Source organism: Lycium barbarum, chromosome 1 (assembly GCF_019175385.1).
Source record: "Lycium barbarum isolate Lr01 chromosome 1, ASM1917538v2, whole genome shotgun sequence".
In the NCBI taxonomy this organism is placed as follows: domain Eukaryota; kingdom Viridiplantae; phylum Streptophyta; class Magnoliopsida; order Solanales; family Solanaceae; genus Lycium; species Lycium barbarum.
Window position 1 is genome coordinate 153,936,979 of NC_083337.1, and position 13,349 is coordinate 153,950,327.

Genomic DNA, 13,349 nt, shown 5'->3' on the forward strand with positions numbered 1-13,349 from the left:
TATTCCCTTGAGCATCCAGGCCCTACAACTGCAAGCTCTATTTCTCAAATCAGCAGTATGTTGATATGGCCCATCACTAATTTCAAACCCTCTCTCACCATTGAAATCAATATTACATTCCATTGACTTCTTTATGTTGATTTCTAGTACCCTCAGTGCCATTGGAGATATATTGGTTAACCATGTTTTTGGAAATTGACTCAACTGACCTATTCTAGTCATTACCTTCACTCTAATCTCTTCAAGCATAGTGATAATGGTTTTATACCTTGGTCCTAAAATCCAGGCATTGAAGCTCTCAGACATATTATTGTCCACACTATCACACTTAATATCAGTTCTAAAGTACAGTTTACACCAAGTTTCAGGTGGGTAGTACAGTAAATCTGCAACAATATCCTTACCATCCTTGGTAGTACCAAGCTGTTTCATTTTGTCCAGATTTATCTTCATCTCTCCTTCAAAGGTGCTTTTTGCACACTTCCAGAATTGGTTCCTTCTTTGAAGACCTCTCCATCCTTTTGCCCAGTTAGCTAGGATGTGTCTTGCACACATCCTGTGCTCCACCAGTGGTAACAATTCTTGCATAGCTGATTGAAGCCCCTACAATTTTGAGAAACAGTTATATATGAATGGACAGAAACTAAATGAAGAAAAAAAAAGTGATTGTCATACCTTTTGCATATCTGATATCACTGTGTAGTTGCTGCCATCTCCCATTCCCAAATCAGCTATCAACAATTTCAAAAATCATGTCCAAGTGTTCTTATTCTCATATTCCACTATAGCCCAAGCAATGGGCAACATTTAATTATTAACATCTTTAGCAACAGCAGCCAATAGTTGTCCTTTGGTTATTCCCTTTAAGAAACAACCATCCAAACCAATACATTTCCTACAGCCACCTAAAGAGCATTTTTTCAAAGCATCAAAGAAAATATAAAAACTTTCAAACACCAACCTACCACTTTCACCAGAGTCATCAACCTTAACAACACAAGTACTCCCAGGATTAGTCCTCAACATTTCATCCCTATAGTCAAATATTCTTCCAAACTCTAACACATGATCACCCATGATTTCTTGGAGTACTTTAGCTCTAGCTCTCCTGGCAGTGGTTTTTCCAACATGTATGTTAAGTTCTTCCCTAATCAACTGCTGAAACTTGAAAATCCTAATGTTTGGCTGTTCTGTAATTCTATTCTTGTAATGCTTAGACAAGAACTTAGCATTGCACATGTAATTTCAGTAGTCTTGACACACCTATATTTAGGATTGTAGGTTTTGATCATGAAATCATTAGTCTTCTTGTCAAGACTTGCATATAGCAGCCATGGGCAGCCATCCCTACACCTCACCCTAACCTTTTTGGGCTCATTGACAAATTTCTCTAACTGAACACCCCTTTGAAGTGCATATTTTGTAACAGCATCCCTAAACTTATTTACATCCTCAAAAACCATCCCCAACTCCCACATCACTTTTTCAACAGTTTTGTCAAAAATTATCCTTCTCCTAGCCCTCCTAGACCCTGACTCATCATCTGTATCTGATTCAACACTATATGCATCAGAACTGACATACACTGGCTCATCCCCAGCAACCTTACCTTTCAAGCTTGTGACAGGAGTAGCAGTTTCATCAAAGCCCAGATCTGGACCAACTTCGCCAACAGGAATTTCTCCAGGGTCATTTGGTATCCTTTATCTTCTTTTCCTCCTCTGATATGACCTCCTTTCAACCCTCAAATTTATGCACTCTTCATGAACATCATCACTTTCATGTTCAGCATCATGTTCATTAAATAGTTCAACTTGGTTAGACTCAGAACTATCAACAGTGGACTGGCCAGATTCAAGAATAGGAAATTCACTACTTAATGGGTTTTCAGAAGCAACAGTTTCAGCAGCTACTGGTTCAGCAGGTGCTGCAGTTTCAGTAGCTGGTGGTTCTTTATTAAAAGCAAACCCATCCCCTTCTTGGATACCCCCATCCCTTTCTTCATTAAAAGCACCCAAAGATTCCTCATTGGGGCTAGTGTATTCCAGAAAAGCAATGGGACCATCTACATTATCTAAATTATCAACCATGTGACAGACATAGATTTCAATAGAATCCCCATTTTCAAAACTTTGTGAAATTTCCATAATGTCCCTATCAGTTTGGATTTCTACAACACTGTCACTATTAGGTCTCCTAACACACCTAGTTCTTTAATATAATCTCTTAGTTCAAAAAAGGACATCCTATCCACATCAATATCCAAAAACTCTGTTATTTGTCCACCCTCATAGTTTGGTTACCCACTACTGACATCCAAAACCCCACTATGATACCATCTCCTTGTTACTAATACAAACTCACTCATACCTGAAATTACAATTCAATAATAGTACAAACAATCAGTACCACACATATACTATAACAATCTATGGTCAACAACAATCACAACCCCACACACACATCAAATAACAACAATTACATTCAGACTTCTGACAATACAAGGCCAAACAGACCCCAAAATCACATTTTGGGTGAAAATAAATTGGACGCACTTACAATAGTAATACTACACGACATAAGCTTACACATCTCTTAACCCCAAATAACCCCAATTTAAACTAGGAAAAACCCATAATTTTTGAACAAACCCTAGAAATTCATACGACAATGTCACAAATCCTATATAATATAGAAAAAAATAACGCGTACAATACTGACAAAGAACACGACTAACCTGGTATTTTTTCAGTTCACTAAAAGCTTGACACTACCTTCAAGACAAATCGACGATTTCGGGTCAAAATCCACCGCGATGTTACCACCTAAACTTAGTTTAACTATGATTCACACTGATTTGCAGAATAAAATGGTATTTGAGTGATTAAAATGGTAGAAATCGAGTGGAAGGTGAGTGAGAATTCTGGATTTCAAATTTTGGAGAGCAAAATAATGAAAATTACCCATCTTGTTTTAACTTTATGAGCGCGTGCATACGCTCGATGTCGTTTGAGTGACTTTGTCCGGTTGGAAGCGTAAATAATACACAAAAAATAAGCCCAGGGGGGTCATAGGACTCCCGTAAAATTGAGGTGTGTTATGACAATTTTGGCTATAGTTTGAGTGTGTTTTGAATACTTTTCCCTACTATTAAATACCTAAGAAATAAGTACCTAATCTCTTAGGATGACCTCAAGGGAATTGAATTCCCAAGCAACCAATCCTCTAAACAACAAGAATCAACAAGAGCTTAATTTCATAAGCCTCTCACAAGTTTCTCTCTCTAGAGATAATCCTATAACACTCAATATATTCATCAATTCATCAAAAAGCTCCTAAATGAAATGTTTGAACTACTATTTATACTAAGCCAATAAAGAAGACAACTACATTATTACATAAATGTCCTTAATGAGACAAGAGCCTTGTTTGGCTAGCCTTGTGGAGATGAAAGTCTTGAATTTACGAAGTGACCTCTTTTGCAATCATATTCTTCCTTTACTCATTTAGCCACTTCGATGATCTTCCATCTCCAATCCGTCCTCTTATGCCATCATCCACACTTGGAATCTCCGGAACGGTTCTCTACATGTCCTTGAGGCAACTCGGCTTGCATCATTAATAAAAGTCAAACTCCACTGTTATTTTCATGACCTTTGTTTCCTGTTTTACAAGGAATGGTTTTCTACTAGTTTTTATTATATTTTCCATTAGGATCTCTTTGGTTCAAGAGGTCTCCCGAAAAAATTCTACATGGATGGTTAGTGAATCTGTTTATTAATGTAATAAGCGTTTAAGTTATATAGTACTACAATATTAGAAATGTTAAATATAAAGAATTTATACACTTCTTATCTTGAATATGTATATATATAGCCATAGGATATAAGATATTACTTACTATTCTTTTTGATGTTAGCAAATTAGAGTTATTATAGAGAGTTATGAACGGAACTTATTGTATACGCTATAAATTAAAACTTCGAAAAAAGTTCAAATATATCATCGAACTATCGGAAATGGCTCATTTATGCCACTCATCAAGAGTTTGGCCTATTTATGTCATCCCACTATCGGAAATGACTCATTTATGACACTCATCAATAGTTTGGCCCATTACTAAAATGACTCATCCATGTCATTTTTCATTAAGGCCGGTTTTACAATATCAGATATGACACATGGCCTCCAACTAGATTATGGTGGTGGGTGGGTAGGGTGTATGGGTTGAATTTTTTTTATTAATTTAGGATTTAAAATTGGGCTGATTTAATTAAACGATGTAGATCTCTAATTAGAGGTCACGTATCATATCTGATATTATAAAATCGGCATTAATGAAAAATAGCGTGGATGAGTCATTTTGGTAACGGACGATGGCATAAATGAGCCAATGAGTGACATAAATGAGTCATTTTAGATAATTTAATGACATAAATGAGTCAAACTATTAATAAATGACACAAATAAGTCATTTCTAATAGTCCGATGGCATATTTGAGTTTTTTCTGTTAAAACTATGGGAATAAGTACATTAGTTGCTTCGGGAAAAAAAGAAGAAGAAGAGGTACAACAAAGTACATGAAATGTTGTGCTTAGTTTACACATGTCCTCAGACCCGTTTTATCAGCTGTCGAAAGACCTTTGCCTCACTCAGACCCCATCTTCATACTTATCTTCTCTAACAGATAAAAGTTTCTTTTCTGCTGATTCTTTAGTTTCAATACAGAGCTATTACCGTCGGCATTCCGAATTCTGTACTGATCAGTACGTAAATCTTGTCTTTTTCCTCATTTTCGCATGTTAATAATTACTTAACATCATTTGTTTGTTGTATCTTTTTTTTTTTTTTTTTGTCAAATATTTTGTCTTATGATCACTGAGAAAATCATCGACAAATTGCAAAGTCTCAAATTCTCTCTTTTGCGTTGTTTGGGTCCTTACTATCATTCGATCTTATTTGTTGCACTTAGTTGTAGGAATGATGAATGCAGTGTCAGATTTTTGATTCAAAATATGAATAAATAAACATAAGCAAGGCGAAGCAACATCTACTATATATAAATACAAAAAAATAATCTTCACCTTGTGTAATTTTTCAAGAAGATGAACCCCTTCTGGTACCGTAGCGCCGCCCATGGAAGAATGTGATGTACTGTTCCCGAGAGAAACTACTGGAGCAAGTTCTTTTTTTCCTTTTTCTTTTTTCTTTTTCCGTTTGTGATCATGTTGCGTTTTAAGATAATTATTAACGAATAAGATCTGTAGTTTAAGGTTCAGACAAAGTAATACTGAGGCTAAATGCCTGTGCCGGATATCCATTTTGCTTAGTTTGTTGAGATCCATTAAAATAGGAGTGATGTAAATGTGGATTCATTGGTTCATCATGGAAATGTTCTTTTTTTTTAAAAAGGTTTACATGAATCATAATTTGTCAATGGGAGGGTAGATAAGAATCAGGGGAGATGGCAAGAGGGGCTACTAGAGTATTTCATGTATAGTAAAAATTTAATCACTCATGCTTATACCAAACAAATGAATGAAAAGACGTGTCTTGCATGTGACTTTTATCCCTTAACCATGTCCATGGTTTGTGATATTACTATGTACTAAATTTAATTTGGACTCTTATGGCAGTACCGAAGTAAGAAATTTGGTGAAGGGTAACAATATGCCACTGCCTTATGGTTAAATTGTTTAATTTGGTGTAAAAATTGGGTGCGTTTAAGTATTCTCCACAGGTATCTTGCCATCCGCATTCAAATTTCTATCCACATACAGGGATAGAAGAAAATGCGTGTGTTCAATTGTACATGGCTTGAAGATTTTTCGACCTCTTTACAAACATATGAGACTTATGTCCCTCCCTGCTTTTTGAGTTTCTCAATAAACAAATCATTTTGAGATCCAATGTCTTGCTTTATTATTGACATCTATTTTAGTTAGTTATCTATTTGGTGCATAGCATTTACAGTAGAGTATTATTATATCTATGGACATTGGTACTACTAGTATTTACCGATGCATAAAGTACATTGCAGTCATGGCACGTTTGGCACCAGATGGAGCAGCTCAATTTGATACTCGTCAATTTGATTCTAAGATGAACGATTTGTAAGTTATCATGGTATTCATAGTACAGTAATATTTTAATAGTTTCTTCCTTGAAACAGTACAATGTTTATATGTGATTGCCTACTAGTATTGGATGGTTAAAACCTGCACTTGTCTTTATTACTTATATGGTGCAGACTTGCCGCTGAGGGGAAAGATTTCTTTACATCTTATGACGAAGTTTATGACAGTTTTGATGCTATGGGTCTGCAAGAGAACCTTCTCAGAGGCATTTATGCCTATGGTATTGTGTAAACCTTTTAAGTAATTGTTCTCAAGTTACGGAAAATTCTTTCGTTTTTGCTTCTTTACATGATCAGTAGTCAATATTTAAAAAAATGGATTCATGCAGCTAGTTTTCTGTAGGTTCTTGTTCACAAGTTGTACCATTTAGTTGAGACTTTTCTAAAAAAGGTTCCTTTTTTGGTTTAAAGTTATTGATTCTGTCCCTGCTTCATAATAGTCCTTTTTTCTGCACACAATCTTTTAAAGGTTTTGAGAAACCATCTGCAATTCAGCAAAGAGGTATAGTACCATTCTGCAAGGGCCTTGATGTAATTCAGCAAGCTCAATCTGGCACAGGGAAGACAGCTACTTTTTGTTCTGGAATTTTGCAGCAACTTGATTATGGTTTAGTTCAATGCCAAGCGTTGGTGTTGGCACCTACTCGGGAACTTGCTCAACAGATTGAGAAGGTAATGCGAGCACTCGGTGACTACCTTGGGGTTAAGGTCCATGCTTGTGTCGGTGGCACTAGTGTCAGGGAGGATCAACGTATTCTCGCAGCTGGTGTTCATGTTGTTGTTGGAACCCCCGGACGGGTGTTTGACATGTTGCGAAGACAGTCTCTCCGTCCTGATTGCCTCAGGATGTTTGTGCTAGACGAGGCTGATGAAATGCTTTCACGAGGTTTTAAGGATCAGGTACTTCAACTCTCCTATTAGATTAATGCATTTTTTGTCACAACCCATGTCCATGGCACATATTGTCCGCTTTGGGCTTAGACCTGCACAGATATCTTTCGAGCTACGCCACATCGAGCCCAAAAGGTACCATGTACACTCGAGCTATGCCTTACAAAGTTCTTCACTTTCCTCTTCCATTCCTAGATGTGATTCGCCTAAGGTATCATGTGCACCTCATTTTCAGAAGCTTGCCGACCTAGAAGCCTGTCAGTCATGCTTGACCCGCCCTCATCAGCCCGCCTTCCGTCAGGGGCGTCACACTTTTACACCTAAGTAGATATTTTTGAACAAGTTCAGCTCTGAGGTCTTTAAGTTTGCTAATCTCGGAATACATCAGGAATTAGTTCGTCTGAGGCAACCAATATAGAAGATGAAAACTTATTTGATGTGAAGATGTGCTTGCACTCCGTTAACCAGTCATTTTAATCATTGTTGGGAATTAGCAATTGAGTTTAGTTACCATTTGTGCTATTGGAGCGTAACTTTATTAGTTACCCCCCCCCCCCCCCCCCCCCCCCCAACCACCACCACCACAATTTATTTAGTTCGTAAGGCCATAATGTAAAAAACTCATCCCATTGAATTTTATTCCTTGATTTTCTGATTAAGATGAGTAAAATTAAATAGAGAGTTCATAATCTTTCCCCCTGATTTGATATTATGCAGACTCTGAGAAATTAGTAATTTTGATTCTTCATCTGTGTGTCTATACTCGCAGATATATGATATTTTCCAGATGCTGCCTACCAAAGTTCAAGTCGGGGTGTTTTCTGCGACTATGCCACCAGAAGCCCTCGATATCACAAGAAAATTCATGAATAAGCCTGTGAGAATCTTGGTTAAACGCGATGAATTGACACTCGAGGGTATCAAACAGTTCTATGTCAATGTTGACAAGGAGGAATGGAAGCTTGAGACACTCTGCGATCTCTATGAGACGCTAGCTATCACACAGAGTGTCATCTTTGTGAACACTAGGCGCAAGGTTGATTGGTTAACAGACAAAATGCGAAGCCGTGACCACACGGTCTCGGCTACACATGGAGACATGGACCAGAACACTAGGGACATAATCATGCGCGAGTTTCGCTCTGGTTCTTCCCGTGTCCTGATCACAACTGATCTGTTGGCTCGTGGTATTGATGTACAGCAAGTATCGCTTGTGATCAATTATGATCTCCCAACTCAGCCGGAGAATTATCTCCATCGTATTGGAAGAAGTGGCAGGTTTGGACGGAAAGGAGTTGCAATCAACTTTGTGACAACAGATGATGAAAGAATGTTGTTTGATATTCAAAAATTTTACAATGTGATCATCGAAGAACTCCCCTCAAATGTTGCTGATCTACTCTAAAAAACTAACCATTATTATCTAAGCGTCGAAGACACACCCGTGGCATTGATGCTGTTCAAAATTTTGCAGTCAGTAGTAAGATCTTGGTTTTATTTCATTTCCAAATTCTTATACTTCTTTGGCATTTTGTAGATCAGTTAAGTTAATTTTGTGTTCTTGTTATTTGCTTTTGGGCACGGAGACATGAGTGATAATTTGGGAAGTCTTTGGATTTTTTTTTTTTTTAATTTCTTTATGAGAGTGTGGAATCTTGATTCTTCACCATTATGGACAACCGGACAAGCATTTCTCTAAATAATTTGAAGAGCTTATTGTAAGGACAGGAAATGCTTGTAGATTGCATCCTTTAGGAAAAATTACGAGGAAATGAGATCTCATCCTCTTACAATTTGAATAGAAGAAAATGGCCTTTTCGATCCCTTATGTATTTTTTTCAAATCTCTTATGTGTAAAAAATAAAAATCTCTTATAAAAGGATCATAAAACTAAAAAAAGTTTGTAATGGACTAAAAGTCCATTTCTGCCGAACGTTACTTGTATCTTTGGCAATTTTTCAACTTTTAGCATGCACTTATTTACCAGAATGGGTGATGTCCCAGGCTTCGAGTACCACAATCATATCAACTAATGATCGTCATTAGTACTACCAATTATGATGCCTTCGGTGATACTGAAATTTATAGAATTACTCAGTACCGGTGTGGTGAGGGTAAGGTAGGTCGAATTAGTTGCCCTCATTCTCGCCAGTTGCCACGTATACGAAATTCCTTTCTATCTTTTTAGCTAAAGTTTTTATTTTGTCTCCAGAAAGAAAAGAAAACAAATATTTTTCGAATTGTCGGTTACACAATTTGCTTGACACACTTGAAATGCATTGCACAAACAAACATTAAATATGACGTTGAAAGCTCTGTTCAATGTAACATGGGTTGTTAATTCGTTGTTAGTACATGACAAGTTGAAGTCCTGACGCTGCAAGGACACATTATTGAATAGATTTTTAGTTATTTTAGTGTTGTGGCATTACTGAAGTACTCTTTGCTTAATTAAATAGTAGTACTATAATAAAGTGTGAAGGCACATATCAACATTAAGGTACAACTATATATGTGAAAACAAACTTACATGTGCAAAGCCTTGAAGCCAGACTTGGTCAAACAAACTTCCATTTCTCAACTGCTCGTTGGATTGGGAATTTATGCATTTCCTTCAAATTAGACTGCTAAGGTATTTGAATTATAAAGACACGCCCCTTGTCATTTTCATCTCCATAGATAAAGTCTAATCATGGAATTTTTCCTTTTCTTTCTTGAATTTTCCTCATACAAAACAAATCAACGGACAAACACAAACCAAATATATTTCAAACTTTCTTGGGTTGACTTAAAAACACAATAAATGTTCAAATATCATATCCCCAAGCCATTTATAGGCGCTTATTCCTTATGTCCTTTCCTTTGCTTATATTTACAAAAATTGCCAAAGAAAAGACAAAGAAAACAAATAAATAAATAGATAAACCAAAATTATTGAGAATTTATGGAGATTTAAACTCATGATACTCAAACGAGAAGATTAGCCTCTTATCATTAGATTTTCATTATTTACACGTAATAACCCGTTCTCTATCTTTTTCTATGCTCAATTTTTCAGTTTCCTTTTTTCAATCTAACGTACCCTCATGACCATTGAGAGTAGATTATTTATTGACCAGGGTTTTGATAATATTTCAAGGAAGGAACTTATTCAACGTGGTTCAACGGTCAACATTGACTAATAATAATAATACAAATGGCATGTGGTTGTAAAAAAATGATACACCCAGCCACTTAGCAGCCCTCATGAGTCATGCATACCCCATGCGCCATCAACATACAAATATATAGTGGGGTACACCATTAAATTTTCCAGCCTTATTGCATCATTGGAAAAGGTCACAGCACACCTCTAAAGGAAAAAAAGAGGCTACTCAAAGATATTAAAGCCACCCCCTTTGTGCTATTCCAAAGCCAATCCTTACACTTATTCCAAACTTAAACTTGAAGCAAAGCCTAGCTAAGCATCTCTTTTTTTTAGGGTGTCCCAATGGAGAATTTTAGATCAAAATCAACAAGAGAAAGAAGGATGCCTATTGAAAACTACAATAGCACTGACAGTGGCAGTGGCAGTGGCAGGGCAGGTCCAACAAACATGCAAGATTTGAGGAGTTATAGTACATCACATGCTTCTTATAATAATAATGATAAAGAAGTGAAGATCAATAGGAGCAAGAGCAAAGTGATGTCATCTTCTTCTTTGAAAAACTGGAGTTTTAATGACCCTGAAATGCAGAGAAAGAAAAGGGTAGTTGGATATAAGGCTTATGGTGTGGAAGGTAAGATGAAAGGTTCATTCAGAAAGAGCTTTAGGTGGATCAAGAATGCTTGCAACCATGTTGTCCACGGATTGTGGTGATCAATTGTGATACTTTTCTGTATTTGGTTGGTAATTTTCTTGGTTTTTTTTTTTTCATTTATCTTTTCAGAATTAAGCAATTAATCTTCTGCTATTAGAGACAGAGTTTTTTTTTTCCTTTTTATGAAGAATGATCTGAGAACCCGATAAGTCAGAAATCTCAAAACTCAGATTGTTGTGATCTTGTAAAAACTTCCATCCTTATGTAACAGATTGTTCTCGTCTTCCCATGTTTTATTAGTACTTGATTTCTCCCACCACTTAAGAAAAACATTTCACAAAAGAAAGAGGATACATGGCACCCAAATGTGTGGCTAATGGTCAATGAAGTACATCGTTAAAAACCACGAGATCTTTCAAATTTAAATTTCAGCCGAAGCAAGAATACGAGATAATTTCTTTTCATTTGTCCTAATATTCGGAGTTTTTTTATACTTAAACGGCTGGGATATACTCTCTCCGGATCAAAAAGAGTGTCCACTTAACTTCTTTTTTTTAGTTTTTTTCTTAGGTAAAAAAGAGTGTTCACTTTTCAAATAAAAAAAATTAAACTTATTTTTTAAAATTTGCCCCTATTAAGTTCTATGTGGCCAAATTTCAATAGTTATTATTTTCTTAAAGGGTGTGCAATTGACCAAGTGGACACTCTTTTTTATCCAAAGGGAGCAGCATATAACTCATTAAATTAATTGAAATGTGGACAAGTTGATCCGGTTATTAAAAAAAAAAAGTAGGTATGGGGCTGTGTGGAAGTAATTCAAGAAGGCTGCCTTTAATTAGGAATAACTACAGTAATATAAAGTGGTAGTATATTTTAGGGTAATTATTCATTTGGTTTATTCAGCTTTTGTTGGTAGATAGACAAATCCATTGAGAACACAAGTTCAATCTACATATAATATAAAGCTATTATAAAGCTAGGCGTAGAGGAGATGATGTGACACCTCTTTATGGCCAAGAATTCTATTTATCTTTTTTTTTTTTTTTTTTTTTTTTTTTTGACCTTTTTCCTATTTTTCTTCAAGCTATGTGTTATTAAATAAATTCAAAAGTCACCTCCAAATAATTAAGAAGTATTATAACCTCTAGGTCAGTTACGAATTGATTGTAATGAGTATTAAAAAATGAGTTATCCTTTTGAGGGCATTTTGGCGATAAAAGTCCGCAATTACAACATGCACTTTTAACATAAAATAACTAATGCTTTAAACGTAAAAAAATGAGTAATGTTTTTCTCTTGCAAAGACACATTCAATTAGTTGCTTTTATAATTGTCGCTTTTATAATTGTCGGCCTCATCTTCTTATTTTGATGGTAAATAATGTTTTTGAATCTTTTGGTCATATGCTTCTATTACCCTGTTTTAAATCACAGTAAATTCGATAAATACTCATAATGGATTTAGTCTCACTCTTTTGTGTCTTCCCTTTTATTTTAAAGACGGTTACTCAATTATTAATCCAATTAAGCCTTTTTTAATGTAGGTCCATAATTTGTCATAAGGAATAGGATGAGATTTTAGTAACTGAATTAAGTAATTACACAATTATGAGTCTTAAATTATTCTTTAATATGTGATTTACTTTTTCCAAATCCAACTCTATATATATATATATATATATATATATATATATATATATATATTGATCTCAGAACTGTAGTTTACATACCCTTCCTTACACATATGAGATGTATGAATGTGTATTTCTCAACAAAATTCCATGAGCTATAGATGCTCAGAAAGTATGGGAACGTTAATATTAACGTAAGATTGATCCAGTAACGCAGCTATCTTTAATTCCTATGTCATTTTCAACAACAACAACAACAACATACCCAGTATAATTCCACCAAGTGGTTCTAAGTCATTTCATCGCTCTTTTCTTTTTGTTGTATATATTTTATTCTCCTTTTTCTTTCTTATTTGGTATTAGTAGATCATGAATGATGGATGTAACGATGATGTTACAGGTAGTTTTCCCTTTGTTCTTTTTCTTTTTTGTTTATTTATTAGGAGTGTACACTAAGGTGAAGACAAAGCAATTTATTGCGTACAGATAGAGATAGAGTGATCAACTCATAGTCAACTTGGTGTAAAAGTTACGTAATTAACGTTGTTGTTATTTTAGTAAGAAACCTCTGGTCATGGTGTGAAGAAAACTAAAATCACTTAGAGAGATGATTATTGGCACTATTATTAACCAGAATGTTTTTTTTTAAATTACTTTGTGGTATTTTGCCTCTTTTTGATTAAAAAAAGTATTAACTTTAATTCTTCTCTCTTCCCCTTATTTAAAATCGTACACCGCACGTTTTGTTACTACTTATAGTGAAATTTATCACCATTTTATGACTTAATTATAATAAAAAATTAGATTTAATTACGGAAAAATCAAAGAGTGTGAAAATTAAAAATATTTTCGGAGAAAGGGGAGAGGAACAAGGCAAATGAATTTTGAAAG

The 13,349-nt window shown here is 35.3% G+C and overlaps 2 protein-coding genes across 3 annotated transcripts; both read left to right on the forward strand.

The window, feature by feature from the left end:
- The first annotated feature begins 4,567 nt into the window (after positions 1 to 4,567).
- On the forward strand, positions 4,568 to 8,647 carry LOC132645464 (eukaryotic initiation factor 4A-8). 2 transcript variants are annotated; one of them, XM_060362468.1, is made up of 5 exons: positions 4,568 to 4,767; positions 6,032 to 6,114; positions 6,252 to 6,358; positions 6,607 to 7,037; positions 7,798 to 8,647. In XM_060362468.1, exons 2-5 carry the CDS (start codon positions 6,044 to 6,046, stop codon positions 8,431 to 8,433), a joined length of 1,245 nt encoding a protein of 414 aa, XP_060218451.1. In that variant the 5' UTR covers positions 4,568 to 4,767; positions 6,032 to 6,043; the 3' UTR covers positions 8,434 to 8,647. The 2 variants fall into 2 exon arrangements, with proteins under 2 accessions (XP_060218451.1, XP_060218443.1); XM_060362460.1 differs by having other exon boundaries at positions 6,042 to 6,114.
- Positions 8,648 to 10,352: 1,705 nt separating this feature from the next.
- On the forward strand, positions 10,353 to 11,112 carry LOC132618591 (uncharacterized). Its single transcript, XM_060333648.1, has one exon. The coding sequence runs from the start codon at positions 10,519 to 10,521 to the stop codon at positions 10,885 to 10,887; it is 369 nt and encodes a 122-aa protein (XP_060189631.1). The 5' UTR covers positions 10,353 to 10,518; the 3' UTR covers positions 10,888 to 11,112.
- Positions 11,113 to 13,349: the final 2,237 nt, after the last annotated feature.

Bases quoted from the DNA above. Each gene is read 5' to 3' on its own strand.
- LOC132645464 (XM_060362468.1), top strand. From the start codon at position 6,044: ATGGCACGTTTGGCACCAGATGGAGCAGCTCAATTTGATACTCGTCAA. The intron at 6,115-6,251 runs GTAAGTTATCAT...TATATGGTGCAG, and splicing joins GATTCTAAGATGAACGATTT to ACTTGCCGCTGAGGGGAAAG. The intron at 7,038-7,797 runs GTACTTCAACTC...CTATACTCGCAG, and splicing joins CACGAGGTTTTAAGGATCAG to ATATATGATATTTTCCAGAT.
- LOC132618591 (XM_060333648.1), top strand. From the start codon at position 10,519: ATGGAGAATTTTAGATCAAAATCAACAAGAGAAAGAAGGATGCCTATT.